Source organism: Herpailurus yagouaroundi, unplaced genomic scaffold (assembly GCF_014898765.1).
Source record: "Herpailurus yagouaroundi ecotype Mexico unplaced genomic scaffold, PumYag 67350, whole genome shotgun sequence".
Lineage (NCBI taxonomy): Eukaryota > Metazoa > Chordata > Mammalia > Carnivora > Felidae > Herpailurus > Herpailurus yagouaroundi.
Genome location: NW_024420170.1, coordinates 636901 through 664831, shown reverse-complemented (window position 1 = coordinate 664831; position 27931 = coordinate 636901). Strand labels below are relative to the sequence as shown.

At 37.0% G+C, this 27931-nt stretch overlaps 1 protein-coding gene across 1 annotated transcript in view; it reads left to right on the top strand.

Annotated features, from left to right (window-relative positions):
* Window positions 1-23068, top strand: part of ARHGEF9 (Cdc42 guanine nucleotide exchange factor 9) — a 200502-nt gene extending 177434 nt beyond the window's left edge. The window contains exons 7-9 of the mRNA XM_040467198.1: window positions 402-645; window positions 6448-6516; window positions 19751-23068. Coding sequence (XP_040323132.1) covers window positions 402-645; window positions 6448-6516; window positions 19751-19932 — 495 coding nt within the window. The 3' untranslated portion in view covers window positions 19933-23068. The remainder of the gene's footprint in view (window positions 1-401; window positions 646-6447; window positions 6517-19750) is intronic.
* Window positions 23069-27931: the final 4863 nt, after the last annotated feature.

Below are 27931 nucleotides of genomic sequence, written 5' to 3'. Positions count from 1 at the left end.
TTTTCAACGTTTATTTATTTTTGGGACAGAGAGAGACAAAGCATGAACGGGGGAGGGGCAGAGAGAGAGGGAGACACAGAATCGGAAACAGGCTGCAGGCTCCGAGCCATCAGCCCAGAGCCTGACGCGGGGCTCGAACTCACGGACCGCGAGATCGTGACCTGGCTGAAGTCGGACGCTTAACCGACTGCGCCACCCAGGCGCCCCTGTAAGAGCATCTTCTAACCAACCTGTCAATGTCATAATGCTAAGCTAACTTGCCTAAATTTGACCAAAATAACCCCTATTAGTACTTCAAATCAGTGGAAGTCTTAGCGTCCTACTGTGCCCATGTGCCATCTCTCCTGGTACCTACTGTCCACATACCTCCAGTATAAAGCCTTTTCTTCCTTCCCACCTAGGACCTTATCCGAAGAGACATCCTGTACTACAAAGGCCGCATTGACATGGATAAATATGAGGTAGTTGACATTGAAGATGGCAGAGATGATGACTTTAATGTCAGCATGAAAAATGCTTTCAAGCTTCACAACAAGGAGACTGAGGAGATACATCTATTCTTTGCCAAGAAGCTGGAGGAGAAGATACGCTGGCTTAGGGCTTTCAGAGAAGAGAGAAAAATGGTACAGGAAGATGAAAAAATTGGTAAGTGACCTGAGAGGAGAAAGAAGAATATGGCTATGAAGAACATAGAGGAATTGAATTAGTTTTCATTTTTCTAGAAACAGATGGAAGACTTCTGTTGCAAACTGACCTAATCCACTTTGGTGGTTTCCTATTATCAGGTCCTTTTTGGCAGATACCAGTAGTTTCTACTAGTCAGGGTTAAATGAGAGTTATAATTTGGCCTGCCTTACAGTCTCTTGACAAGATAAAGCTATTACACTAAAAGCAAACCTCAACCTCAATTCTCCCAAACATACAAACATTTATTAGCAAACACAAAAACAGTCATACAACCTGTCCTATCATCTCAACGGAGTCCCAGTTCTGTTCTTAGATACATGGCAGCATCTTTTGTGTAAAGGTTAGTCAAGGAAGAGTTGGTGATATAACAACAGCATTCAACTAACTTTCTAGTAAGAATCTGGTGACAAAGTCCTCTGATGGGGAACAAAGCATAGCACCTGTTTTCAATCTTGACCTGAGGCTTCCTTCTGCAGGGTACAGGATATGGGGCTCACTGGATTTTTATGCCCAGTTCTTATGAAGGCTAAAGAGCCTGTAAGACATTTGTGGCTAGTACACATCTTGAATAACATTAATTTTACCACTAAAAATTCATTTTTAGCATGTATTAGGCTAACTAGGCCTCCTGCATTAAGGTGACTGAACTGCTGGTAATAATGGCCTCTGGAGCAAATAATTCTGAGTGTTTAATATGTTAACAAATCACCTCTTCAGTGTGTATACCAGATTAGGGCACGTCAGATGTTAAGTAAATGCCCTGAGAGCATAGATTAAAATTAATGTGCATGTATATATCACACTGTCTGTATGAAAGTGTTTTAAGTAAATGGTAGAAAATATAACTGGGTCTAAAACCATGATCACTTGCATGATTTAGAGTCCCACTAAACCATACATTTTTGGCTTTAAACAGATTGTTCCCCTTTTTGAAAGAGTATATAATTAGTAGAGAGAGTTTTAATGGTGTTTTCCAAATGTGGGATTTAGGTCCCCTTGACTATAGCTTTGTGGTTTACAAAGTACTATCTGGTCTCTTGCTCATGGTCCTGCCATTTTCGCATAAAAATACCAAACAGCCAGACTTTGTAATTCCCTGAGAAGACACAATTTCCGTTTTTGCCCATCCTTAATGAGAGTGGAATTTTATATTAAAACACTTGTATGTTCAAGCTGGTATAAAATGCCTCTAGAAAAATGGGCCTACCCATTGAATCCTGATGCAAATGGATTCTTCTGTCCTTCAGTGTCGGTGATTTAAATGGTTGAAAGATAAGGAAGGATGATCAGAAAGACACTGCTTAGTCTACTCCTAGTCTTTTCCTTAGGTTTGGGGTAGAGTGCATATTAATAATTCACTTTGAATTCCACTGAAGTCAAATTGCTTTTAACATAAAAGCACTGCAATGGGACATGATGTGGAGTTGTACAGGAATGCTACTTGACTGCTTCTCTCAATGGTAGGCAGCAGCAGCCTCTGATACCACTTAGGTTGTTAGAGCTATTAAAGGAATTGTCTTAGTATGCTTTATGTAGACCCTAGATGAACTGGAAGATCCCCACCATTCCCTCTGATTCCACCATGATATCTCCCACACAATGCCCTAATAACCTGTAACTTTAAGAATCTGCTTCTAATAGAAAAGCTTCCAGAAGTTAGTTTATTTTTTAATTTTTTTTAGGTTCTTCTTTAAATTCCAGTTAGTTAACATACAGCATAATATTAATTTCAGGTATAAAATTTAGTGATTCAGCACTTTCATACCATACCTCATACTCATCATAAGTGCACCCCTTAATCCACATCACCTATTTAACCCATCTGCCCGATGACCTCCCCTCTGGTGACAATTGGTTTATTCTCTATAAAGAGTCTGTTTTTTGGTTTGCCACTCTCTTATTTTCCCCTATGATCATTTGTTTTGTTTATTAAATTCCACATGAGTGAAATCACATGGTATTTGTCTTTCTCTGACTTATTTTGCTTAGCATTAGACTCTATAGCTACACCCACCAATGGAATATTACTCAGCCATAAAAAAGAATGAAATAAAAGAATGAAATCTTGCCATTTGCAGCAAAGTGGATGGAGCTACAGAAATTACTTTCTGATAGACCTATGGTTATCTTTTTGAAAACATTACTTTTTTCTAATTATAATAACACTTTTATTTAGGCAATTTTTGGAGAAAAACAGAAAAATACAAGAAAAAATAAAAATAACACAAGAGCATGCTACCCAGAGAGAGAGAATTTTTATAAAAATTTTCATATATTTCCTTCCTATGTGTTTTAAATATGTCTAAATAAAAAAAATAGGACTAGGATTGCTGATTCTTTCTGTCTCCCCCAAACTACCTCTCCATGATGAATAGTTCTAATTTTATATCTTTATTTTGCACTTAAAATCATATCATTAGCATTTCCCTATGTCAGTTAATATTTTTAATCATTATTTTTATGGCTGCCACATAAATTTATCATAATTTTATTTTTACTTTCTAATTATAAAACAAATACATGGCCGTAATAACCATTTAACACATACTAAAATGTAATAAATTTTAGCATTATTTTCCCTTCTCTGTCACTCCTATGCTGTGTGAGATAATCAGTATAAATTTGGTATGCCTAGTTCCATGCTTATGTTCATATAAACATATATACACATAAGACTTTTCAAAAAATTTACTTACAAAAGTTATACCAAACATATTATTCTGTAACTTGTTTTTTAAAGCCTAATTTATCATAAGGAACTCTTCAGGTGAAGAATGTAGACTATAACTATAACTTCTATCAGTGTTCAAACAGAGAAACACAACACATAGGAGAAGCATTATTATTTAAGAAATTTATTATAAAGAACTGACTGATATGATTGCAAAACTTGGCTAAGCAACTCCAAAATCTATGGAGCAGGAAGTCAGAATGCAAGATCATGGGCAGGCTCAAACTCAAAGGCATAGTTCAAAGCTGTCATCTGTAGGCAGGAAGATCATGACAAGGATGGGACTTTGCATACATAGACTGAAGCTGAGACAGAATTTCTCCCTTCTGGAGATACCTCAACCCTGTTTTTTTTAAGCAGTAAAAACACCATGAGTTCTATGCTCTTAACAAAATTTTAAGTGCATAATATAGTAATGTTAACCATAGGCTCAATGTTGTACAGCAGATTTCTAGAACTTATTCATATCTTATATAAATGAATCTGTAGTTTTGATAGGATTCCTTTGAATTTGTAGATGACCTTTGGCAGAATGGATATTTTAACAATATTAAGTCTTCCAGTTCAAAATGAAAGGCCAATATCCCTGATGAACGTACATGAAAAAAATTCTTAATAAAACAGGAAAAAACAGAATTCAGCAGCACAATAAAAGGATCATAAATCATGAACAAGTAGGATTTATCCCTGGGATGCAATGATAGTTTAACATATGCAAATCAATTAATGTGATACATCACTCTAATGAAAGATAGAAATCACATGATCAAAACTATAGATGCAGAAAAATGATTTGATGTAACTAATCATTATTTCATGATAAAAAAACTCACAGCAAACTATGTATAGAATGAATTTACCTGAACATAATAAAGGCTATATATGAAAGGCCCCACAGCTAGCATCATACTCAAGGGGGAAAAACTGAAAGCTTTTTTTCTTAGATCAGTTCTAAGACAAAGATGCCCATTTTCACCATTTCTATTCAACATAGTAGTGGAAGTCATAGCCAGAGAAAATTAGGCTAGAAGAAAATAAAAGGCATTCAAATGGGAAAGGAAAAAGTAAAATTATTACTGTTTGTAGATGACATTATCTTATAAGTAGAAAACCTTAAAAACACCACAGAAATACTTTTATGTCTAATAAATGAATTCAGTACAATTGCAGGATACAAAATCAACATACAAAAATCAGTTGTGTTTCTAAATACTAACAATGAACTATCTGAAAAAAAAATTAAGCAAATACAGTAGTCCCAATTATAATCACATCAAAATGGATATAATAGGAATAAACTTAACCAAGAAGGTGAAAGATTTCTACACCAAAAATTATAAACCCTTGCTGAAAGAAATTAAAGAACACATAATAGACTTAATATTGTTAAAATATCTATTTTGCCCAATGCCATCTACAGATTCAATGTGATCTTAACCAAACTCCAATGTTATTTTTTTACAGAAATAGAAAACACAATCCTAAAATTCATGTGGAACCACAAAAGAACCATAATAGCTAAAAATATTTGAGAGAAAGAACAAAGCTGGAGGCATAATACTTCCTGATTCAAAATATATTAAAAGCTACATTATTTAAAACAGTATGGTACTGGTATAAAGACAGACATATAGACCAGTGGAATAGGATAGAAAGACTAGAAAAAAACCCATACATATACAGTCAACATATCTTTGACAAGGGTACCAAGAATATACAATTGGGAAAAGATGGTTTCTTCAATAAATGGTGCTGGGAAAACTGGATATCCACATGCAAACCGAAGAAATTGAACTCTTACCTTACACCATACATGAAAACTAACTCAAAATGTATAAAAGACTTAATTGTATGACCCCAAACCTTAAAACTTCTAGAAGAAAACATAGGGAAAAAGCTTCTTGGCATTGATCTTAGCAATGATTGTTTGGATATGAAGCACAGGCAACAAAGCAAAATTGTGTCATAATAAAGTGCTTTTACACTGCAAAGGAAACAATGAAAAGGCAACCTAAAGCATCAAAAAATATTTGCATATTATAATATATATATATATAAATTATATATAAGAGGTTAATTTCCAAAACATATAGGGATATACTACAACTCAATAGGAAAATATCAAATAACTTAATTTTATTTTTTTTTAAAATTTTTTTTCAACGTTTATTTTTGGGACAGAGAGAGACAGAGCATGAACGGGGGAGGGGCAGAGAGAGAGGGAGACACAGAATCGGAAACAGGCTCCAGGCTCTGAGCCATCAGCCCAGAGCCCGACACGGGGCTCGAACTCACGGACCGCGAGATCGTGACCTGGCTGAAGTCGGACGCTTAACCGACTGCGCCACCCAGGCGCTCCCTCAAGTAACTTAATTTTAAAAATAGGCAAAGAAGGAGTGCCTGGGTGGCTCAGTCGGTTAAGCATATAACTTCTGCTTAGATCATAATCTCACAGTTTGTGAATTCGAGCCCTGCGTCAGGCTCTGTGCTGACAGTTCAGAGCCTGGAGCCTGCTTTGGATTCTGTGTCTCCCTCTCTCTCTGCCCCTCCCCTCCTTGCACTCTGTCTCTCTGTCTCCCAAAAATAAATAAACATTAAAAATTTTTTAAATGGATAAAGGACTTGAATAGACATTTCTATTATTTCATTACTTTTTTGCCATTTGATTTTTTTCTTCCATTTGAAACTTTACACAAATTTTCGGTTTTAATATTTTATATCTTGACTCATTATTTCCTTGTCTTTGTTTTTGCTTTTGGTTGTGAAATATTTTTCTACTTTATGCCATAGTTTATTCACCCCTTCTTCATTTACCATCATCTTAACTCATATTCTCACATTTCTTTTGCCTCTCTATACTGTCAAAAACATTTTTGTAGCTGAATATTTGTTCAAGCTTCTCACCATTTATTTATCAAGACTTTTGATATATCTTGCCAAAATTACTATTTCAGAAAAGTTGTACTATTTTATACATTTGAGAAAGGTCTGTGTTTCTTGTAACAAAGTCATGTGTTTTTATATTATAGGCTTTGAAATTTCTGAAAACCAGAAGAGGCAAGCTGCAATGACTGTGAGAAAAGTCCCTAAACAAAAAGGTAAAGCTGCTTTTACCCCACCAGCTCTACTTTCTTTGTGAGAGTGTGAAGCCATAAACTATGTGATTGCAAATCCCCAGGCTTGTTTCCATGTGGAAGCTAATTTGGGATGGTGGGGGAGTGTCTGGGTTTCCAGGTGTTCCTGATATTGTAGCAAATGGTCTTAAAGGCATAAGGCTTAGGAATAAATAGTGTAAGGTAGTTATGTCCAAAGATAGTTCATTGGGTACAGGAAAAAATAAAATTTGTTTCCTTTTATTTTTATGTAAGTAAAAGAAAGAAACTAAACTTCACTCACAAATTAGAAACTGATGAACAATAGTAACTGTGTAAATTTTATTAATAAGTACAAATATATTTGGAATATATACACAATTTTCCTTAATTTGTTTGGGGGCATTTGCTAAATCAGGAGTCTTAAATCAGAATGGAGAACTTCAACCTGGACCAACACAGAAGATTCAGATACTAGTTTTCTTTCTCTGAACCATAAAGTATTTAAAAAAGGAAAATACCTTGAGAATCAATTTGAATATGGAATAAAGCTTTCTCCTTTTCATGAACTAGACAAAATTAAAATGCTTAGTTGAACAAAAGGAAGTAACTATCCTTTATTTTATTCATGACCCTATTCATTACCAGTTATTTTATACAAGTTCTTTAATTTCATCTTTATGGTACTTCTGAAAAGGTAGGCATTATTAGCCTCATTTTCCAGATTAGCAAACAAGATCTTTGGGATAAAGGGATTGTGAACTTAACTCATCTTGATTCCAAGTCCACTGTTCTTCCCTCTCCATCTTGGGGGTCTGCTGATTCTCTATGCTGGGAAAGAACAGCTCACATTTTGTCTCAGCTCAATTACTGACAGCTGCTTCTATTACTGACAGCCACTGTCATTTTCCCCAGGGGTAGGTGATCTTAATGAGACCTCACTTTCCCCAGGCCCTTCTGCTTTCTCAGTAGACTCTTTGGTTTAGAATGAATCACCCTACAAAATTACTAGATTCAAGTTGCCTGAAATTCCAGCAACCAAGTAGAGCTTCCTTAATTATTCCCAAATGAAGCTCCTTTTCACTGAGGAGGTTGAGTGCCTATGAATATCTGATTTCCAATTAAACAGTGCACCTAGTTGGGGCCCCTGTGACTAGACATGACTTCCTTTTAACTGCTTATTGTTTCTTGCCCTTGGGAGGCACTCACTGGCTTCTTCCCTCATCATGGAAATATGATTATCTTTAGGTAGGAAATTAAAGACAATCACTCTTAACCACTTGGGAGTAAAAACATGAAAGTGTTAGAAAGCTATCTGAAGTTAGGTCAGTATAGATATCATCTGTATGAGTAGGGAAACATTGTGAGAGAATGTACCCCTTCCTTAGAGATATAAGCAGAAAAGAACCCCAGCCAGTTGGGGAGTCCTCAGGCTACAAAGAAGCTACTTTGTGTCCTGCCTGTTTCCTGGAGGCTCTTAACCCCTGAGATTTTCTCACTATGATTCCCTCCACTGTTCTCCACACTGACCTTCATGATGGGATAATACCCCTTTACCTCAGGGCAGGTTCCCTCAAGTCTATTGAATACTGGCTGCTCTTTTCACTACGAACTCTTAAAGGAGCTCCCATAAAGCAACAAGCCAGAAAACAGTCCTGCTCACTCATACCAAGTCTTGGTGTCAGGTTCCTTTTCCACCCTATCTAGTCACAAGGCTATTCCTTTCAGGTTCTCTCTTATTCCCCAATATCTAAACACTGATTCAGCAATTCTAGTTTTCAAAGAAACTCATTTAGTTTCAAACTTTCCAGAATTCCTACGAATCTCCATTATTTCTATTTCTAGTTTTCAAGACTCTCCTAGTCCAGGACTGTGATGATCGATATATTTTGAGACTCGAGGGAACTGCATATGTGGAAGCAATTGTCAAACTTAGGAATTTAATAGTTATATTATGTACATGATAAGAGTAAGAAGGGAATTCTTTAAGATACCCATAAAAGCCAGTTTCTTTAACCCTTCCAATGACCCTTTCCTGGAAGTGATGGGAACACTGTTATTAATAATTCTCTAATGCAGATATATTGAATAAGGTAATTATTCTAGTGTCCCTTTCCACCCCCACCTATAATTCCATGGGACCTTATCAACTCAGTCTACTGCTCTGTAGTGGGGGAAGCCTGGCTGTAAGATAAGCGAAGAGGACAGAGCCTAGCTGCAAGGAAAGCCTTTTTTACTTTTATATATCATCTTGGTTTTAAGAATTGATACATAACTTCTTGGAATTTGAATACTAATTCTTAGTCTATCAACCTATTTCAGTCTGTCATCATAGAACTCCCTAGGGCCATTAGCATAGCTCCCATCTCCGAGGCTGTAGGACCAGCTCAAAATCAAATGAATATCCTAAAATAACTAAAATAATCTTGAAAAAGAAGAGTAAATTTAATCAGTCTATCCTGATTTTAACACTAATTATATAGCTACAATAACCAAGACAGTGTGGTATTGGCAGAAGAAAAGGCATATTATATCAATGAAACAGAATAGAGAAACCAGAAATAGACCTACATAAATATGCCCAAGTAATTTTTGAAAAAGATTCAAAAGAAGTTTAGTGGAGGAAGGACAATGTTTTCAACAAATGCTACTTTACTCATAGACCAAAAATTAAAAAAAAAAACAACTCAACCTAAACTTACACACTATAAAAATGAACTCAAAATGGATAATGAATTTATATTTAAAGCTACAAAACTTTTTAAAAAGGAGAAATTCTTCAGTATATAGGGCTAGGCAAAGAAGTTCTTAGACTTGACACCAAAAGCTGGAACCACAAAATGAAAAATTGATATAATGTGCCTCATCAAAATAGAAATTTTTGCTCTCTAAAAGATCACATGAAGAGGATAAAAAGACAAGCTACAGAGTAGGAAAAAATACAAGCCATGTATCTGAAAAAAACACTAATAACTAGAATATACAAAGAACTCTCAAAACTCAACAGTATAAAACCACACACTTCAATTAGAAAATAGGCAAAAGAGATATTTTACTGAAGAGAATATATGGATGGCAGTTAAACACATGAAAAGATGTTCAACATTATTGATCATTGGAGAAATGCAAATGAAAACCACAATGAGATATCACTACATACCTATTGAAAAGGCTAAAATAAAAATAAATAGTGACAACACCAAATGCTGGGAAGGGTGTAGAGGAACTGAATCATTTATATCTTGCTGTAGAGATTGCTAAATGGCATAGCCACTCTGGAAAATAGTATGGTGGTTTCTTAAAACACAAAATGTACAATTACCGTATAACCTAGCAGTTACATTCCTGGACAATTTTCCCAGAGAAATGAAAATTTACTTTCACATAAAAACCTCTAAACAAATGTTTATAGCAACTTTGTTCATAATAGCCCAAAATGGAAACAACCCAGATATCTTGCAGTAGGTGAGTAAGCAAACTATGGTATATCCATACTATGGAATATTACTTCTTAGTAAAAAGGAGCCAACTATTGGTACATGCAACAACTTGGGTGAATCTCCAAGAAATTATGCTAAGTGAGAAAAGCCAATCCTCAAACGTTATATATGGTATGACTCCATTTATATAACATTCTTGAAATGATATCATTTAGTAATGGGAAGCAGATTAGTGGTTGACAAAGATTAAGGAGGGGGTGAGTACAGGAGAGAAGAGTGGTTATGGAAGAGTAATGATAGTGTTCTTGTGATGACAGAAATGTTCTATCTCTTGGCTGTGTCCCATAACAATGTTAAAATCCTGGTTGTAATATTGTACTAGAGTTTTATAAAATGTTATCATTGGAGAAACTGAGTAAAGGGTACAAAGTGTATCTCTGTATTGTTTCTTACAGCTGCATGTAAATATGCAGTACTCTCAAAATAAAAAAAAGTTTAATTGAGAAATTAAAATGAACACTTCCCAAACTTTCCCCCTAATATTTTCATATCATTTGTTGGCACTCAGTACCTTCATATTTATGACACTTACCACCTTTGAAAATTGCCTCTTAGAGGACATCACCAAAATAGCAGAATAGCTTTCAATTGTCTTCCCCCTGAAGAATATTGATTTTGACAGTCACCCACAGATGAGTGCTTTTGTGAAAGTTCAAAATCCAGCAGAAAAGTTCCAGATCACCCATAGAGAAAAATATCCATGATTAGATGCATAGAAAAATAGGGCCAGTCAATAAAGACTAGAGGAAGTGAATGCCTTTTCAAATGCCACAACAGCAACTCAATACTACAAGGGACATGAAAAATCAGGGAAACATGACATAACCAAAGGAATACAGTTTTATAGAAACTGACCCCCAAAGACATGGAGATATACAATTTTTCCAATAAACATTTCCAAATAGTTGTTTCAAGGAAATTTAGTGAGCCACAAGAAAGCACAGAAAGTTCAAAAAATCAGGAAAACAATACACAAGACAAGAAACTTAACAAAGAGTAGAAATCATAAAAAATAACCAAACAAAAATTATAGAGCTGAAGAATACAATTAATGAAATGAAACAAATGCAATAGAGAGCATCAAAAACAGATTTGATCAAGCAGAAGAAAGTATTTGTGAAGTCAAAAGCAGGTCATTTGAAATTATCGAAGAAAGCCTATGTGAATTATGGGATAAAATTAAGATAAGCAATCTATACAATATTGTAGAACCAGAAGAAGAAAAGAGAAAGAAAGGGGAAGAAAACTTATTTAAAGAAATAATGGCTGAGAAACTTTCAATTCTGTATAAGTATTTAAATATTCAGCTTCATGAGACTCATTGTTTGCTAAACAATGTCAACCCAAATTATATTCTACAAGATACATTATAATAAAACTGTCTAAAGTCAAAAACAAAGAGAAAAGATTAAAAGCAGCAAGATAAAATCTTCATATACAAGGGAACACACATAAGGCTATTAGAAGATTTCTCAGCAGGAACCTAGCAGACCAGGAGAGAGTGGGATGCTATATTCAGAGTTCTGAAAGAAGAAAACTGTTAACCAAGAATACTATACCCAGGAAAGTTGTCCTTTAGAAATGTAGGATAAAGAAAGACTTTCCCAGAGAGAGAGAGAGAGAGAGAGAGAGAGAGAGAGATTGAGAGAAAGAGAGTCCATCACCTCTAGATTTGTCTTACAAGAAATGCTGAAATGAGTTTTTCAAACTGAAGGTAAAAGATGATAATCAGTAACATGAAAACATATGAAAATATAAACACACAGGTAAAGCAAGTGTATATCTATTCAGAATACTCTAATATGGTGGTGTATTAATTATATCTATAAAGGATAAAGTATAAAAGGGTTAAAATAACTAAGGTACAATAATTTATTAATGGATAACAATAAAAAATGTAAATTGTGACATCAAAAACATAATATGTGGAGTTGGAGAGTAAAAAGGTAGAGTTTGTTTTTTATGTGTCCAAAGTTAATTTGTTACCAGTATAAAATAGATTATTGTAACTATAAGATATCTATGTCAGCTTCATTGTAACCACAAAGAACATACGTACAGTAGATACACACACAAAAAGAGGAGAATCAAAGCATACAAGTTTGGAAAACCATCAATTCATAAAGGAAAATAGCAAGAGAAGAAGAAAAGAACAAAATAACTATAAAACAGAAATAATAAGATGACAATAGTAAATCTCTACCATCTCGATAATTACTTTCAATGTGAATGGATTAGATTCCCTTATCAACATGCATAGAGTGGCCGAATGGATAAAAATATAAGACACAATTATGCACTGCCTACAGAAGACTGAGTTCATCTTTAAGGATACATATAGCCTCAAAGTTAAGGGATGGTAAACAGGTATTTTATGAATGTGGAAGCCAAACTAAAGCAAGGATAGCTATACTTATATAAATCAAAACTGTCACAAGAGACAAAGAACGTCGCTATATAGTCATAAGGGGTAATTCATCAAGATATATATGCACCCAAAACATAAATATGTAAATTGTAAATATATATGTGCTCATTATGAAACAAATACTTACAGAGCTGAAGGAAGAAACAGACAATATAATAATAGTAACAATTAATAGATCACCTAGACAAAAATTGATTAAGAGAACATTGGACTTGAAATATATTTAGACTAAGTTGACCTAAAAGACATATAAAGAACATGTCATCCAATAGCAGCAGAATTCACATTCTTCTCAAGCATAAATGGAACATGCTCTAGAGTGGTATGGGTTAGGTTACAAAACGACTCTTAGAAAATTTAAGAAGACTGAAATCATATCAAGTGTCTTTTCCAACCACAGTGGTATGAATCTAAAAATCCGTAACAGAAGGAAAACTGGAAAGTTCACAAATATGTGGAATTTACACAACACACTTCTGAATAACCAATGAGTCAAAGAAGAAATCAAAAGGGAAATAAAAAAAAATATCTTGAGTAAATGAAAATGAAAATCTAACATACCAAAAGTTACGGGATGTAGCAAAATCTGTTTTAGGACGGAGGTTTATAGCCATAATGCTTACACAAAGAAAAAAAATTCAAATAAACAACCTAACTTTACACTTCAAGAACAAGCAAAAGAAGAAAAATAAGCCCAACGTTAACAGAAAAAAAGGAAATACCAAAGATCAGAGGAGAAATAGAGAGCAGAAAAACAATAGAAAAGTTCAATGAAATTAAGAGCTATTTTTTGAAAAGATAAACAAAATTGACAAACCTTTGGCTAGACTAAAGGAGGGAGAAAACTCAAATAAATAGAATCATAAATTAAACAGATTACAAATAATACCACAGAAATAGAATCATAAGAGAATAATGTGAACAATATACACCAAAAACTTGGATGACCTAGAAGAAATGAATAATTTCTAAGGAGGGTGGGTAATGGGTATTGAGGAGGGCACCTTTTGGGATGAGCACTGCGTGTTGTATGGAAACCAATTTGACAATAAATTTCATATATTGAAAAAAAAACATACAATGTACTAAGATTGAATCATGAAGAAATAGAAATATGAATGTACCAAAAATGAATAAGAAGATTGAATTAGTAATTAAAAAAAACAACCTCCCAACAAAGAAAAGCCCAAGAATAGATGGTTTTACTGGTGAATTGTACCAAGTATTTAAAGAATCAATGCCAATCCTTCTCAAACTCTTCCAAAAAGTTGAAGAGACGAGAATACTTGCAAACTCATTTTATGAGACCAGCAGTAACACCAATACTAAATCCAGATAAGAACACTTCATGAAAAGAAAACCACAGGACAATATTCCTGATGCAAAATTTCTTAACAAAATACTAGCTAACAAAATTCAACAGCACATTAAAAAGATCATATCATACAGCATCATCAAGTGAGATTCATTACTGAGATGCAAGGATGGTTTAACATATGCAAATAAAAAATGTAATATACCACATTAATAGAAAGATAAAAAATCATACAATCATCTCAATAGATTCTAAAAAAGCATTTGACAAAATTCAACATCCTTTCATGACAAAAACTCTCAACAAATTATGTATAGAAGAAATGTACCTCAATATAATAAAGGCAATACATGGCAGATCCACAGCTAACATCATACTTAATGGTGAAAATTTGAAAGCTATTCTTCTAATATAAGAAACAACATGATAGCACCCAATCTCATCACCCCTATGCAATATAGTACTAGAAGTCTTAAGCAAAGAGCATTCAGGTAAGAAAAAGAAGGAAACAGTATCTGAATCAGAGAGGAAGTAAAATTGATTATGACAAGATTTTATATATTTAAGAGCATCTATAAAACATCCACAACTAACACCATGCTTACTGATGAGAGACTGATGTCTTCCCCCAAAATCAGGAACAAGGCAAGGATGTCCAGTCTCATTACCTCTATTCAATATTGTTCTGGAGTTTCTGGCCAAGGCAATTAGGCAAGAGACAGAGACAAAAGGCATTCAGTTTGGAAATAGCAAAATCCCACAGATAATCCAATTTAAAAAGGGGCAAAATACCTGAATAGATATTTTTACCAAAGAAAATATTCAAATGGCCAACAAGTACATGAAAAAGTGCTCAACATCACTTATCATCAGGAAATGCAAATAAGTACAATGAGATATCACTTCACACCTGTTAGAATAGCTAAAAAAGATAAGCAATAACTGGTATTGACAAGGCTATGGAGAGAAGGGAACCCTTGTATACTGTAGGAACGTAAGTTGGTACAGCCAGTATGGAAAACAGTATGGAGGTTCTTCACAAAGTTAAAAATAGAACTACCATATAATCTAGTAATTCCAGTTTGGAGTACATATCTAAAGGAAATGAAATCACTATCTCAAAGAAATACCTGCTCCCTATGTTTTTTGCAGCATTATTCAACAATAGCCAAGACATGGGAACAACTTAAATGTCCTTTGGCAGACAAATCAGTAAAATAAATGTGGATAAAGCACACACACACACACACACACACACACACACACACACACAGAGTAAATCCTGCCTTTTGCCACATCATGGGTGAACCTGGAAGGTATTATGATAAGTGAAGTAATTCATAGACAAATACTGTATTAGCTTACTTATATGTGGAATGCAATAAAATAAACCATAGAAACAGAGAACAGATTGGTCGTTGCCAGATGCAGGAGATGTGGGATGGGGGAAATGGGTAAATGTAGTTAAAGGGTACAAGCTTATAAAATAAGTTCTGTATAGCATGGTCACTAAGTTAATAATGCTGTATTGTAAATTTGAAAGTTTAAGAGAATAGATCTTAAAACTTCTCATCAAAATAAATAAAATATGTAACTAGGCAAGGTGACAGATTTTAAGTAATCTTAATGTGGTTATCATTTTGCAGTATATACATACATCAAATCGTTATATTGTACACCTTAATCTTATACAACGTAATATGTCTATTATATCTCAATAATACTGATGGAAAAAAGAAATACAAAATATGAGCAGACCAATAATGACTAAGTATATTGAATTAGTAATCAAAAACCTCCCAAAAAGAAAAGCCTAGAACCAGATGGTTTCACTGGGGAATTCTGTGGAACATGCACCAGTCCTTCTTAAACTTTTCCAAAATTTTGAAAGGAGTACTTCCAGACTCATTTTATGAGTCCAGGATTACACTAACACTAATGCCAGATAAAGACAATAGAAGACAATACAGGCCAATATTTCTGATAAACATATATGTAAAAATTATCAACAAAATGCTAGCAAACCAAGTTCAACAGCACATTAAAGGATTGTACACCTCTTCTAGTGGGATTTATCTCTAGGAAGCAGGGATCATTCAACATATGCAAATCAATAAATGTGATTCACCACACTAACAGAGAGTAAGATAAAATCAAATATCATCTGTCAGATGCAGTAACAGCATCTGACAAAATTCAAAATACTTTCATGATAAAGATTCTCAATAAATTTGGTATATAAGGAACATACTTCAACATAATCAATGCCTTATATGACAAGCTTACCACAATTAATAAGCATGCTCAATGGTGAATGGTTGAAAGCTTGTCCTCTAATATCAGGAACAAGACAAGGATACCAACTCTCACCACTTCTATTCAACATACTGCTGGAAGTCCTATACAGAGCAATCAGGCAAGAAAAAGAAATAAATGAAAGGAAGAAGTAAATTTTTCTCTGTTTGCAGATGACATGATTTTATATATATAGAAATATCTAAAGTCTCCTAAGAAATTTAGAATACTAGAATAATATTGGAATTCAGTAATGTTTCAGAATAAAAAATACATGTATAAAAATCATTTTTGTTTCTGTTAAAATGAATATTCAAAAGAGAAATTAATGAAACAATCCCATTTTCAACACACAAAATGGGATAAAGTACTTAGGAATATATTTAACTTAAGAGGTTAAAAATCTGTATATTTATAAAATTGGACATATATAAAAGAAATTTGGAAATTTATAAAAGAAACTGAAGAAGACATAAATAAATGGAATGATATTCTGTGTTCATGGATTGTAATACTTAATATTTTGAAATTGCCCCTACTACCCAAGGCCATCTATAGATTTATTGTAATCCCTATCTCAAATTTCATGGCATTTTTTAACAGAAGTAAATAGAGCAATTCTAAAATTCATATGGAATCACAGAAGATCCTGAATAACCAAAGCAATCCTGAGAAAGAAGAACAAAGCTGCTGGCATCATGCTTTCTGACTTTAAGCTTTATCCCAAAGCTATAGTAATCAAAACAATCTGGTACTGGCATAAAATCTGACATATAGTCTAATGGAAAAGAAACAAGAGCCCAATTATAAACCCATAGTCAACTAATATTTATCAGGAGGCCAGGAATACTCAATGGAAAAAGGATAGCCTCTTCTATAAAAAGTATTGGGGAAACTGGGTATTTACATGCAAGACAATGTATTAGACCCCTATCTTAAACTATTCACAAAAATTAACTCAAAATGGATTAAAGACTTAAGTATAAGACTCAACACCATAAAAAAGTCCTAGAAGAAAATGTAGAGAAAATACTCTTTGACATGGTTTTGGCAACAAGGTTTTGAACATGACACCAAAAGCACAAACAACAGAATAAAAAATAGTGAGGCTACATCAAACAAAAACCTTCTGCACAACAGAAGAAACAATCAACAAAATGAAAGGGCAACCTACAGAATAAGAGAAAATATTTGCAAAGTACATATTTGATAAGGGATTACTATGCAAGATATATGAGCAACACATACAACTCAACTAAAAAAATAGTTCAATTAAAAATGGGCAAAGGATGTAAATAGACATATTCCCAAAGAAGATATTTAAATGCCCATGTAAATGTTCCACAGGTATAAGAAAGGATGTTCAACATAATTAGTTATCAGAAGAATGTGAATCAAAACCATGAGTTTTTGTATTTGTTAGAGTGGCTGTTATAAAAAAGAAAAAAAAAAACAAGATATAGCAAGTGCTGGTGAGGATGTGGAGAGAAAGGGAATGGGCACTGACGGTAGGAATGCAAATTGGTAAGCTACTGTAAAAACAGTATGGAGGGTCCTTAAAAATTGCAAATAGAGCTGTGTGTATGGGAAGAAAATGAAATCAGGATCTCAAAGAGATGTCTACACCCCATGTTCATTGCAGCATTATTCACAATAGCCAAGACAGCAAGTAACCTGCATGTCCTTCAGCAGATGAATAGATAAAATAAATGTGGTATATACAATGGAATATTATTCAGCCATAGAAATAAGGAAATCCTGTCATTTATGGAAACATGGATGGACTTTGAGGCATTATACTATGTGAAATAAGCAAAACAAAAATACAAATACTATATGATCTCACTTATATTAGAATCTAAAAAAGGGAATTTATAGAAACAGAAAGTAGATTGGTGGTTGCCAGGGCTGGGATTGTAGGGCATATCAACATGTTGGTCAAAGGGCACAAACTTTAGTTATAAGATGAAGAGGTTCTGGGGATATAATGTACAGGATGGTGACTGCAGTTAACAATATCTTATTGTGTACTTGGGAGTTGCTGAGAGTTCTTAAATGCTCACACCACACAAAAAAGGTAATTTTGTTAGGTGATGGATATACTAACTTTATTGTGGTAATAATTTTGCAATATATATGTATATCAAATTATTCATATTGTACAACTTAAACTTACAGAATGTTATATTTCAATTATATATCAATAAATCTGGAAAACAAAAGTAAGAACCAAAACAAAGCTTTTAGAAAGAACTGATTCCTTCCCACTTAAGTGCCAAAGACTGGTGATGGCTCAATATGACACTACTTCTAGTGTAATGGGATCAAGTCATCAAACAAAGGCAAACAAATAAGCTGTAATGTTGAAATTACAGACATTGGCCAGCAGATGAGGAACTTTTTTCGGAGCAGCAGAAAGGTCTTCATTGAATTCTGAAATCATATGCTGTATGCCTCAGCCTATTATGTCCTGAATATAGGTTAGGATTAAACTTTCAGTTTAGCCTCCCACTCCCACCTGTATCGTCTATTCATGTGGATTTTGTTTTGATGGTTGCAAACACTTCTATGAAAGTTGCAATCGCTGAACTGTTCCCTTTGAAAGGTTACAAATATATTCCAATCTTCCTTGTATTCCATGAATCATGTCTTCTTTGCTTTCTCCCATCTACCAATGTCACTTCCATATTAAATATGGTTTCAGCATTCTCAACCTGGTGTAGAATACTGGATCACTTGTACCTTGACTTTTAGAAAACCATTTATCCACCAAAAAACCTGCTTTGAAGTCAATAGTTCTTAACAGGTTCTTTTGACACTTTGGGAGGGTTGAGGAGGGAGGAAACGAAAGACTTTTGAAGTTAAATGGAAATTGTTGGGTGACTTCCAAGAACAGTCCTGTGTAACAGTCTCTTAAAAAGAGGTTGAATGGGAAAGAGCCAAACCATAAGAGACCCTTAAAAACTGAGAATAAACTGAGGGTTGATGGGGGGTGGGAGGGAGGGAAGGGTGGGTGATGGGCATTGAGGAAGGCACCTGTTGGAATGAGCACTGGGTGTTGTATGGAAACCAACCTGACAATAAATTTCATATTAAAAAAAATAATAAATAAATAAATAGAGCTTGGACTGAGAAATCAAAGAATGTGAACTCTGTCCCTCACTTTATGACCTTGAGTGTGACATTTCACCCCAGGTCTCAGTGTCGTCATCTGTAAAATGGATAGTGGCAACACCACAAACTTCTCAGTGATACCTCAGTAGATGGGAAAGCATGTGTTGTTGCAGTAGTCACACCATTCCAAAATCTGTTAAGGAATGTAATTCTTGCCTTGGAGATTTTCTTTTTAATTTTTTTAACATTTTATTTGCTTTTGAGAGAGAGACAGAGCATGAGTGGAAGTGCAAAGAGTGATGGAGACTGAATCTGAAGCAGGCTCCAGGCTCTGAGATGTCAGCGCAGAGCCCAACATGGGGCTCAAACCCACAAACTGTGAGATCATGACGTGAGCCGATGTCGGATGCTCAACCGACTGAGCCACCCAGGCGCCCCGTATTCTTGCCTTGGAGATTTTCAATTCTAATTCATGCTCTCTAAAATTGACTACCTTGAATTTTCCTTCCAAAGTGGCCACTGGGTCATTTGAGAAACCCCTTGCTACTTAACTTATACCATTTCCCTTTGATCTCCCCTCTACTCTAGGTGTCAACTCTGCCCGCTCAGTTCCTCCTTCCTACCCACCACCGCAGGACCCGTTAAACCAGGGCCAGTACCTGGTCCCCGACGGCATCGCTCAGTCGCAGGTCTTTGAGTTCACCGAACCCAAGCGCAGCCAGTCACCATTCTGGCAAAACTTCAGCAGGTTAACCCCCTTCAAAAAATAATACCTACAGGGAGGCAGATAATTTTAAAATAAAGTAAATAAAATTATATTTATAGATGGACATTTTTTTGGAGAAGCACTGTTGAAATTTATATATATATAAATATATATAAGCATATATATATTTATATATATAGAGACATATATATACACATAGACCCTTGAGTATACACATAAACACACACACACACACACACACACACACACACACACACACACACAGAAGGACCAAAAAACATTTTCTGTTGTTTTGGGGAAGTGAAATCTGTAGTTGGTAGGAAGAGGTACCAATGACTTCCAAATATGTGATCCCTTGTTAAAAGCTTTCTGTTCTTACCTTGTCCTCCTCCCCTTTATTTTCAGAAAATACTATTTCTATGTGTTCCTTTTCTTGTTGAGATAATCTCTTTGCTCCCCTGTGAGTGATTCATTGACTTGTCATTATTACCATAGATGTGTTTGTATTGCCTTTTTTCTTTCCTGATGATACTGATACTGATGACTTTTGAATTTAATTTGATGTGATAGAGTTTGGGAGTTTAAATTTCTTTTTTTTGTTCCTTTTACTATTCAATGGGTAAAGGGAAGATACACCTTTCTCTTCTCCCTCAGCTGATCATCTGTGAATGTTTCTGCAGCCTGGCAGTTGCCCCAGACAGCCTTTTCCCTGCATCATCTGTCCTCAGTCGTGCCAGTCTAGACATGCTCTGTTGTGCTCTGTGACATACTGCCTGATATTTCTCTTGCTTTCACTGTGTTTTAGGTGTTGTAGAGGGATCAAAACCAAACAGAATCAAGGGAGAGTCAGAGAATAATAATGCTGGAAAGGACTTCTGTTCAGGGAACATTCTGCATTTGGGCTCTTCTCTAGCACTGGGATTTCCATGTTGTAGCACTGCTGGGTCATGACAGTTTTGTATCTGGGGTTTAGTTTGAGCCAGTTATTCTCTTTTTCAAGCTGCTTTGGTTATGCTGTTCCTTGTAGGCCTCTCCCTCCCCTAAGCTAAAAGATTTGAATTTGAAGCAAAGAGGATGAGGCTCTGCTTCCTGGGGAGAAGGATTCAATTGCCTCCAGCACCAAATGGGCTTAAAGTTGGGGTTCCCCACTGCAATCATTTCAGGGGACTGGTCATCCCTACTTACATTTTCAGATAGTTTAGGCAGCATTTATAGGAGTCTATGAAGGGGTCAAGACAGAGCCCATCTGACCAAGATCATCAGCTGCCTTCAAATTATTGACCTGGACAGGATACAAAACTGACCTTAAACTCTTGAAGGAAAGAACAGGGATGGACATGGAAAGAGACAGCCTCAGCCCCAGATATGTACCTGCAGTTCCTACCACTCAGGTTTTGTGAGACTTCCCCTATTGTTAACAGAATGCATGGACAATCTTCCATGATTCCTTCCTTCCCCTCTCCCTATAGTCCTTGTTTCTCCTGTTCTGGCACAGGAGAATTGCTGCTATTAGCATAGTTAAAGAACTCCTGTGACTCTAAGTAGGCCCTGTTTCCAGTATTCTCTCATCCCAGGACATTGGAAGCAAGTAAGTGAAGAGCCCAGGGGACTCTTCCCTGTGGAGAAAAGATCTGAGGTAGAGACAGTACCCTCAGGCTTATTTTAGGCAGGCTTTATACTTGGGCAAATCTAACTTCTCCCACTAAGGGGCAGGCTCCCTATGGGTGCAGGAGTGCCTGTTCCTCCTCCCCACATAGCCCTTCAGGTGAACAGACCTTGAACAGCAAGGGAATGAAGTACAAAGAAGTGAGAATGGGCCCTGCTATGGAGAACCACTTAAGGGAGGAATCTGGAAATTGTGAGTCTGTTCTGAAGTCTATGGGAGAAAACTTCATCATGAAAGGACCTCAGCTTACTAAGCAGCAGCTATGGCTGCATGAAGTCCTCAGCATAGCTGACTTGATTGCCGCTCTATGCCTCCTGACCCAGACCAGGCCCTGCCCAGCCTGGGAGTTTTTCCTCTGTGGGAATCAAATTACAAGCTGTTTATGCTTCCATTCCACCACATTCAAATCAGACTTGCGGGGTAAGCCAAGGGTAAACCTGAGCTGGGCAGAGGGCTGGGGCTTGGGACTGGCCATGGCTGCTCAGCAAATGACTCAGCTACTTAAGCCCCCTTGGCAAGGAAACTGGTATCCAGCACCTAAGCTAAAACGACTTCCCTGGAAAACAGCATGTATTTCAATGGCTGTGTAGGCCTCCCTTGAGTATACATCCTTTTCCTACTTTCCATTTTTCTCCACTAGGCTTAACTGTGACATTTCTCCAGGGGCTAGGAGCAAACCAAGAGGAGATGCTTGGCCAAGTCCCTGGGCCTACAACATCTCTTAGCCAAGCCCCCTTACCCTCCCTCGATGCCCTTCTCCCCTGAGCCTGTCTCAGAGCTCCAGGATCAGGGGTATTACCCCTTGCCACCCACCTTTCATCTACCCAAACCACTGGCCTCACCAAATGCCAATAACTAGTGAAAACAATGAAACATCAGTTTACCATTGGTTGGAGTGTTCCCCCAGCTTATGGTAGCAAAGCAGACCAGTGATCAACAACCCCAAGTAGAGCCCTATTACCTGAGATCAGGGTCCAGGTCTATTCTGTGTCCCCACAGCAGTGCTATCCCCAAGAACTCTGTAAATCTCCTCTATGTGTGCATGGCCCCCGAGCTCCCCTTTCCTCAATTCAATGAGGCCTGGATTTGCTCTTCAAAAGGCTTTGCTAGTGTGTTTTATGGGCCCTGCTGTGGGATGGTCCTAACACAGAAATCCAACTCCTCTTTCTCTCTCCCTCTCTCCTCTTCTCTCTATGTGTATAACTCTAATGGATTTATCAAGGACAGCAACAAGAGAGTTCTAATAATTCTAGTGTGAAGCCAAATAGTGATCTTTTAGTGCTTTGGGGCTGGGGTGGGCTGGGGTGGATAGATGGGTAACAGTGATTTTGATTACCCCTGCTGCTCTGCATTTGCCAGTTTATTATTTTGTTTATTCTGACTGTTTGACCCTGTCAAACAAGTGTCAAAGTTGTGTGTTTAAAAAAATGTTTAACAACAAAAATATGATGTTGTAATGACACAAAGCCTTATGAAAATATTTATGGAGTTCAATAAAAGAAGTAAAAAGACACTTCCAGGCACAGCTTTCTTGCCATTGTGTGTGTGTGTGTGTGTGTGTGTGTGTGTGTGTGCGTGTGTGTGACTAATTGCAAAATAAATGGAGTTTCCTGATCGGGGGCAGTTTATTCCAACCTAGTCTTGGCCTGCCAACCATGCTATTCCATTGTCAGGCATCTCATGGGCTGTTTATGAACTTCCATGTCCTTTCTAGAAGAGTGGACCATAAGAACCAAGTTTGATCCTGTAACCAGGGACACTTCAAGTATCTTTATACCTGGGACTGTCCTTCATGTCACCTGTCCCTTTAATAAGACTTGAGGACCCATTCCTGACCCCATTCTTTTTTCTGCAGCTACAAGTCCAGTACCTGCCCTGGGCACTCACATGAGCTTAAAAGCTGCTTTTTGGACCCACTCAGAGGCCATATCATATTCTGGTTCTTTCTCCTCAGAAGTGGACACATTCCTTAACCATTACCCAAAGTGGGTGGAGTGACCTTACAGATATTTCATCATAGTGTTGCCTGCAAGTAGATGCTCCTTGCTGCCTACAAAGCCTCAATGTGGTGTCTTAACCTGTCCATCAGAGATGCAATAGTGGGTTTGTTCTGGCAGTGCCTCACCTGCCTGCTTCCAGAGTGACTAAACACCCTAATAAAGTGCTTATTTACTAAAAGGGACCAGGTAATTTTTCCAAGCTACAGAGTTAGGAGGAGGAGCAGGTGTGGTACCTCTAGGTCAGGGTGTGAGTCCTGTGTATCTAGGTCTAAAGGATGCCCTTAATCCCAGATTTGGAGAAAGTAATTATTAAAATATATCCTTGAGTAAACTACTCTTTCTCCATTTCTTGGCTTTCTCTTAATTTAACCTCTTTCCCTTTCCCATGGGTTCTGACATCTGTTTTATCACACTCAGAAACCTCAGTTCTCAGCAGTCCCTTCTCTGTCTTGCTAATTCTCAGCTTCATCAGCTTCCAAAGGTGAATCTCAATTACCCCCTGCAGAGCAAGAGGACTGTCTCTAGTCTCAGTACTCCCTACCTTCTGGGGGTTCTATAATGGAGAGTTTGGAGACAAATTCTTGAGGTCTTACACTCTGAGGTGCAGCTGATTCGCTCCTAAGGTACCTAAAATCAAACACGTCTCATCACCAAAAGAATAGCTCTACTAATTACAAGTTTATTTGCTAATAGCATTTATCCACTTGCTGCTCTCAGTTTTGTTACAAAACACCCTATATCCATTGATTAAAGTGCAACTTGACTAATTAACTTTCCAATTTGCCTTTTTTAATGTTTATTTTGAGAGGGAGAGAGAGCATGAGCATGTACATGTGAGTTGAGGAGGGACAGAGAGGGAGGGAGAGAATCCCAAGAAAGCTCCACACTATCAGTGCAGAACCTGATGCAGGGCTTGATGTCACAAACCATGAAATCATGACCTGAGCCAAAATCAAGAGTCATACACTTTACTGATTGAGGCACCCAGGCACCTACAATTTGTCTTTCTATTTCTAAGTTTCTCCCCTTGACTAGGTATAGAAGGGACAGTAGATTTAAAGTATCATTTTTAGGAGGCTTTCAAAAGAGGAAGGCCTTAGCTCATCCCAAGATCATTGTATCATGGATGATGGCTGCTTATTCTACTTTCCTCAGGATCTTCTGGGAGGCTCAGAGGTAGAAAGAGAGATCTGTGGTGTGCCCAGATAGGCAGAACTAGAATGGAGAGGGGAAACTCTTCCCAGCTTCCAGGAAAGTCCTCTTCCTAGAACAAGTCATCCCCGACCTATGTGTATATAGGGTCTGATGTAGGAGGCCAATGACTTCTTTAAATATGACAATTTATCCATTTTCAATGACCTTACCATATCTAGGGTCTCATGTAATCCTCCCGACACCCATTTGGCAATGGGGTTATTAGCCACATTTCACACAGAAGCCAGAGGCTCATTTGAAGTGACCTTCAACCTTGACAGGTTACCAAACATGTGAGTATTCATCACTTAAACCCCACCCCCATTCAAACTGATCTAAGTTCAGAGATGCTTGCTCTCACGGGGCTGCATGGGTTGGGGAATGGCTGGAAGCAAAAATATGAAATGAGCTGATATTAACATGTGAATGAGTATAATTCCTTGTAGTCTCCCTGAGAGCCCTCTTAAGTTTTCTAATATAGGCCTCCAACATGTGATTGCAGTCGTAGGTCCTTTTGTCCCTTAGTACTGATAGCAAGTGAGTGAAGAACTGAGGCCTCTGATTACTTCAGTGTTTCAGCCACTGAGGCCACCACTGTGCTGCTTGGCCCACTTAGTTTTGGCCCCTTTGGGATTTCCTTAGTCATGCTGACCTGCTTACTACTGGCTTCCAGAAGCTTCTAAGATATGGGGCTGATGAAGTAGATCTTATTTGCCCAGGTCTTTCCCTGCCAGGACCAAGATAGCAAAGTGAGACTTCTTGGCATAAGTCTTAAGTCCACTACATGCAGGACAACAGTTCAGCCTGGCCATAGGTAGATTAAATCAGCTGGGTTTGCAACACAGTTGAAGAAAGACATTTGGCAGTAAGATTCATGTCCCCTGGAAGCATACTATTCTTGTTTAATCTCCTCAATTTCTGTCTTGGGCTGTGTCCTCCTTCTCCAGGAGTGTCACAAGGACACTTTTCTCATATAGTTGAGAAAGGGGTAGGGGGAAGATGGTACGTGGGCATACAGTAGACCTGTGTTTTTCAGAAACCTCTATTATTTCTAGTTAGCTCACCAATAGGTTATTTAAGACAGATTCCTAGATGATGCTATATCCATCTCCACAATAGCCATGCTTCTTCACAGATCTGTCAACCAGATGAATGAGATTCAACCCACATATCCTGAGTATGTACTCTGGGCCAGACGTTGTAAGGATACCAAGATGACTAAAATAAAGTTTCTATCTATGGTCACTCAGAACATATAAGAATGGATCATAACAGGGATGGATGGGGGCCTGGAGATACTCAGAGAATGGAGAGGTTAATTCTGATTGAGGAAATCTTTGTAAACAGTAAGGATAAGTTTGTGCTGAAGGAACAGATAGTCCCCAAATCTCAATGGCTTAATATACAAGAGTTTATTTCTTCCCATGCGAATCTTTCTGTAGGTCCTAATAGCTCTCCAAATCAGCTATATTCCATGTGATAGTACATGGTCTGGGGTGCTTCTGCCTTGCTATACCTCCATCTTTTTTTTTTTTTGATGGAAATGTTCTTTTTTTATTATGAAATTTATTTTCAAATTGGTTTCCATACAACACCCAGTGATCATCCCAACAGGTGCCCTCCTCAATACCCATCACCCACCCATCCCTCCCTCCCACCCCCCATAAACCCTCAGTTTGTTCTCAAAAGACTGCTATACCTCCATCTTAACACATACTTCCATAATCATCACTGCTGGAGAAAGAGCCTTAGAGTGTTTCCCACTTACACTTTAAATTCTCTATCCCTGCTTTCAATCACAGTCCAAAGGGCCAGAATTGATCACATGGTCTCATCCCACTTCAAGGGAACAGGAAACTGTAAATGTCCTATGGGTTCAGAAGGGAAGGAGAACTAGATATGGATGAACATTAGAAACCTCTACCAAAGAAAGAAGGGTTTGAACGGCCTCAGAAGACAGGGAAAATTCTACCATGTTGCGAAGGTTAGAGCAACTAAGTTAGGGGGAACAGTACACATAAGATCATCCTTCCTTCTGACACCAATTACAAGTCCAGGGATTCCCAAGACCATTATTAGGTTAGATAATTCACTAGAAAGACTCACAGAGCTGTTATAGCTATGGTTTATGAAACCTATATAGTGCAGATTAAAATCAGTTAATCAAAGAAACCAGAGAAGAGTCCAAGAAAGAACCAAATGGAGAGCTTCAGTTGTCCTTTCCCTGTGGACTTGGAACAGTGTTACTTATTTAGCATCAAGATATGACAATTTGCATTGAGTATTGCTGGGAAGAGAAATTCACTCAAGCTTCTAGAGATTTTATTGGGGCTCCATCACTGTCCCTGTAGCTGATCCTAGTCTCCAGTCTCCTCAGAAAGTGGGCTGATGTCAGGTAAACCAGAGAACCACCATAAATCACATCTTTGATGTGGCCAAAAATGCCACCCTAAATCACATTGTTAGACTGTCAGGTGACCAGAGGCTCCCAGGCAAACAAAAACATTCTTATCAGAGACAACATTCCAAGTGCTTAAAGATTACCTCCCAGAAGCTGAAAGTAAAGGGAAGATCTCTCTTTGGGCAAGATTAAAGTCTTTACACACATATGGAAAATTCATGGAGCAGAGTTTGGAAAAAGGAATAGATACAGAGTATTCCGAGTGAAGAGAATGACATGACTAAAATCCTGGAAGGTCAGATCATATTGAGTAAAAGCCTCTGTATTCATTTATTTATTAAGCCACAAAATATTTACCTGCATGCCAGGTAAACACTTCTAGTTTGTAGAATATAGAAATAAACAAATTAGATATTGCTCCTACTTGCATTGTGTTTATGAATGGTAAACTGCTTTCAGGTACAAATTTCTGTGTAAGTGTGAATTTTGGGGATGAGAGATGGGAGATTCAAAGCTCTCATAGCAAGCCAACCACAAGTTGACCTTCAGCTAGAACCCTCATAAATGTCCAGCCTCCTGGTCACCAGATTCCATACCCTCTGTCTCCTGTTCAGCCTTAGCTAAGGCAACCCGCACTCATTTTCAGTCCTAAATATGTATGTCTAGAATATAGCAGACCAGAATTACTTCAGGCATGGTGATTACTGTTTTCCTTGTCCTGGGAGTAGCCCTTAATGAATGACTGATGAAGGAAGGTATAATTGTCCCAATTCCTTTGCTC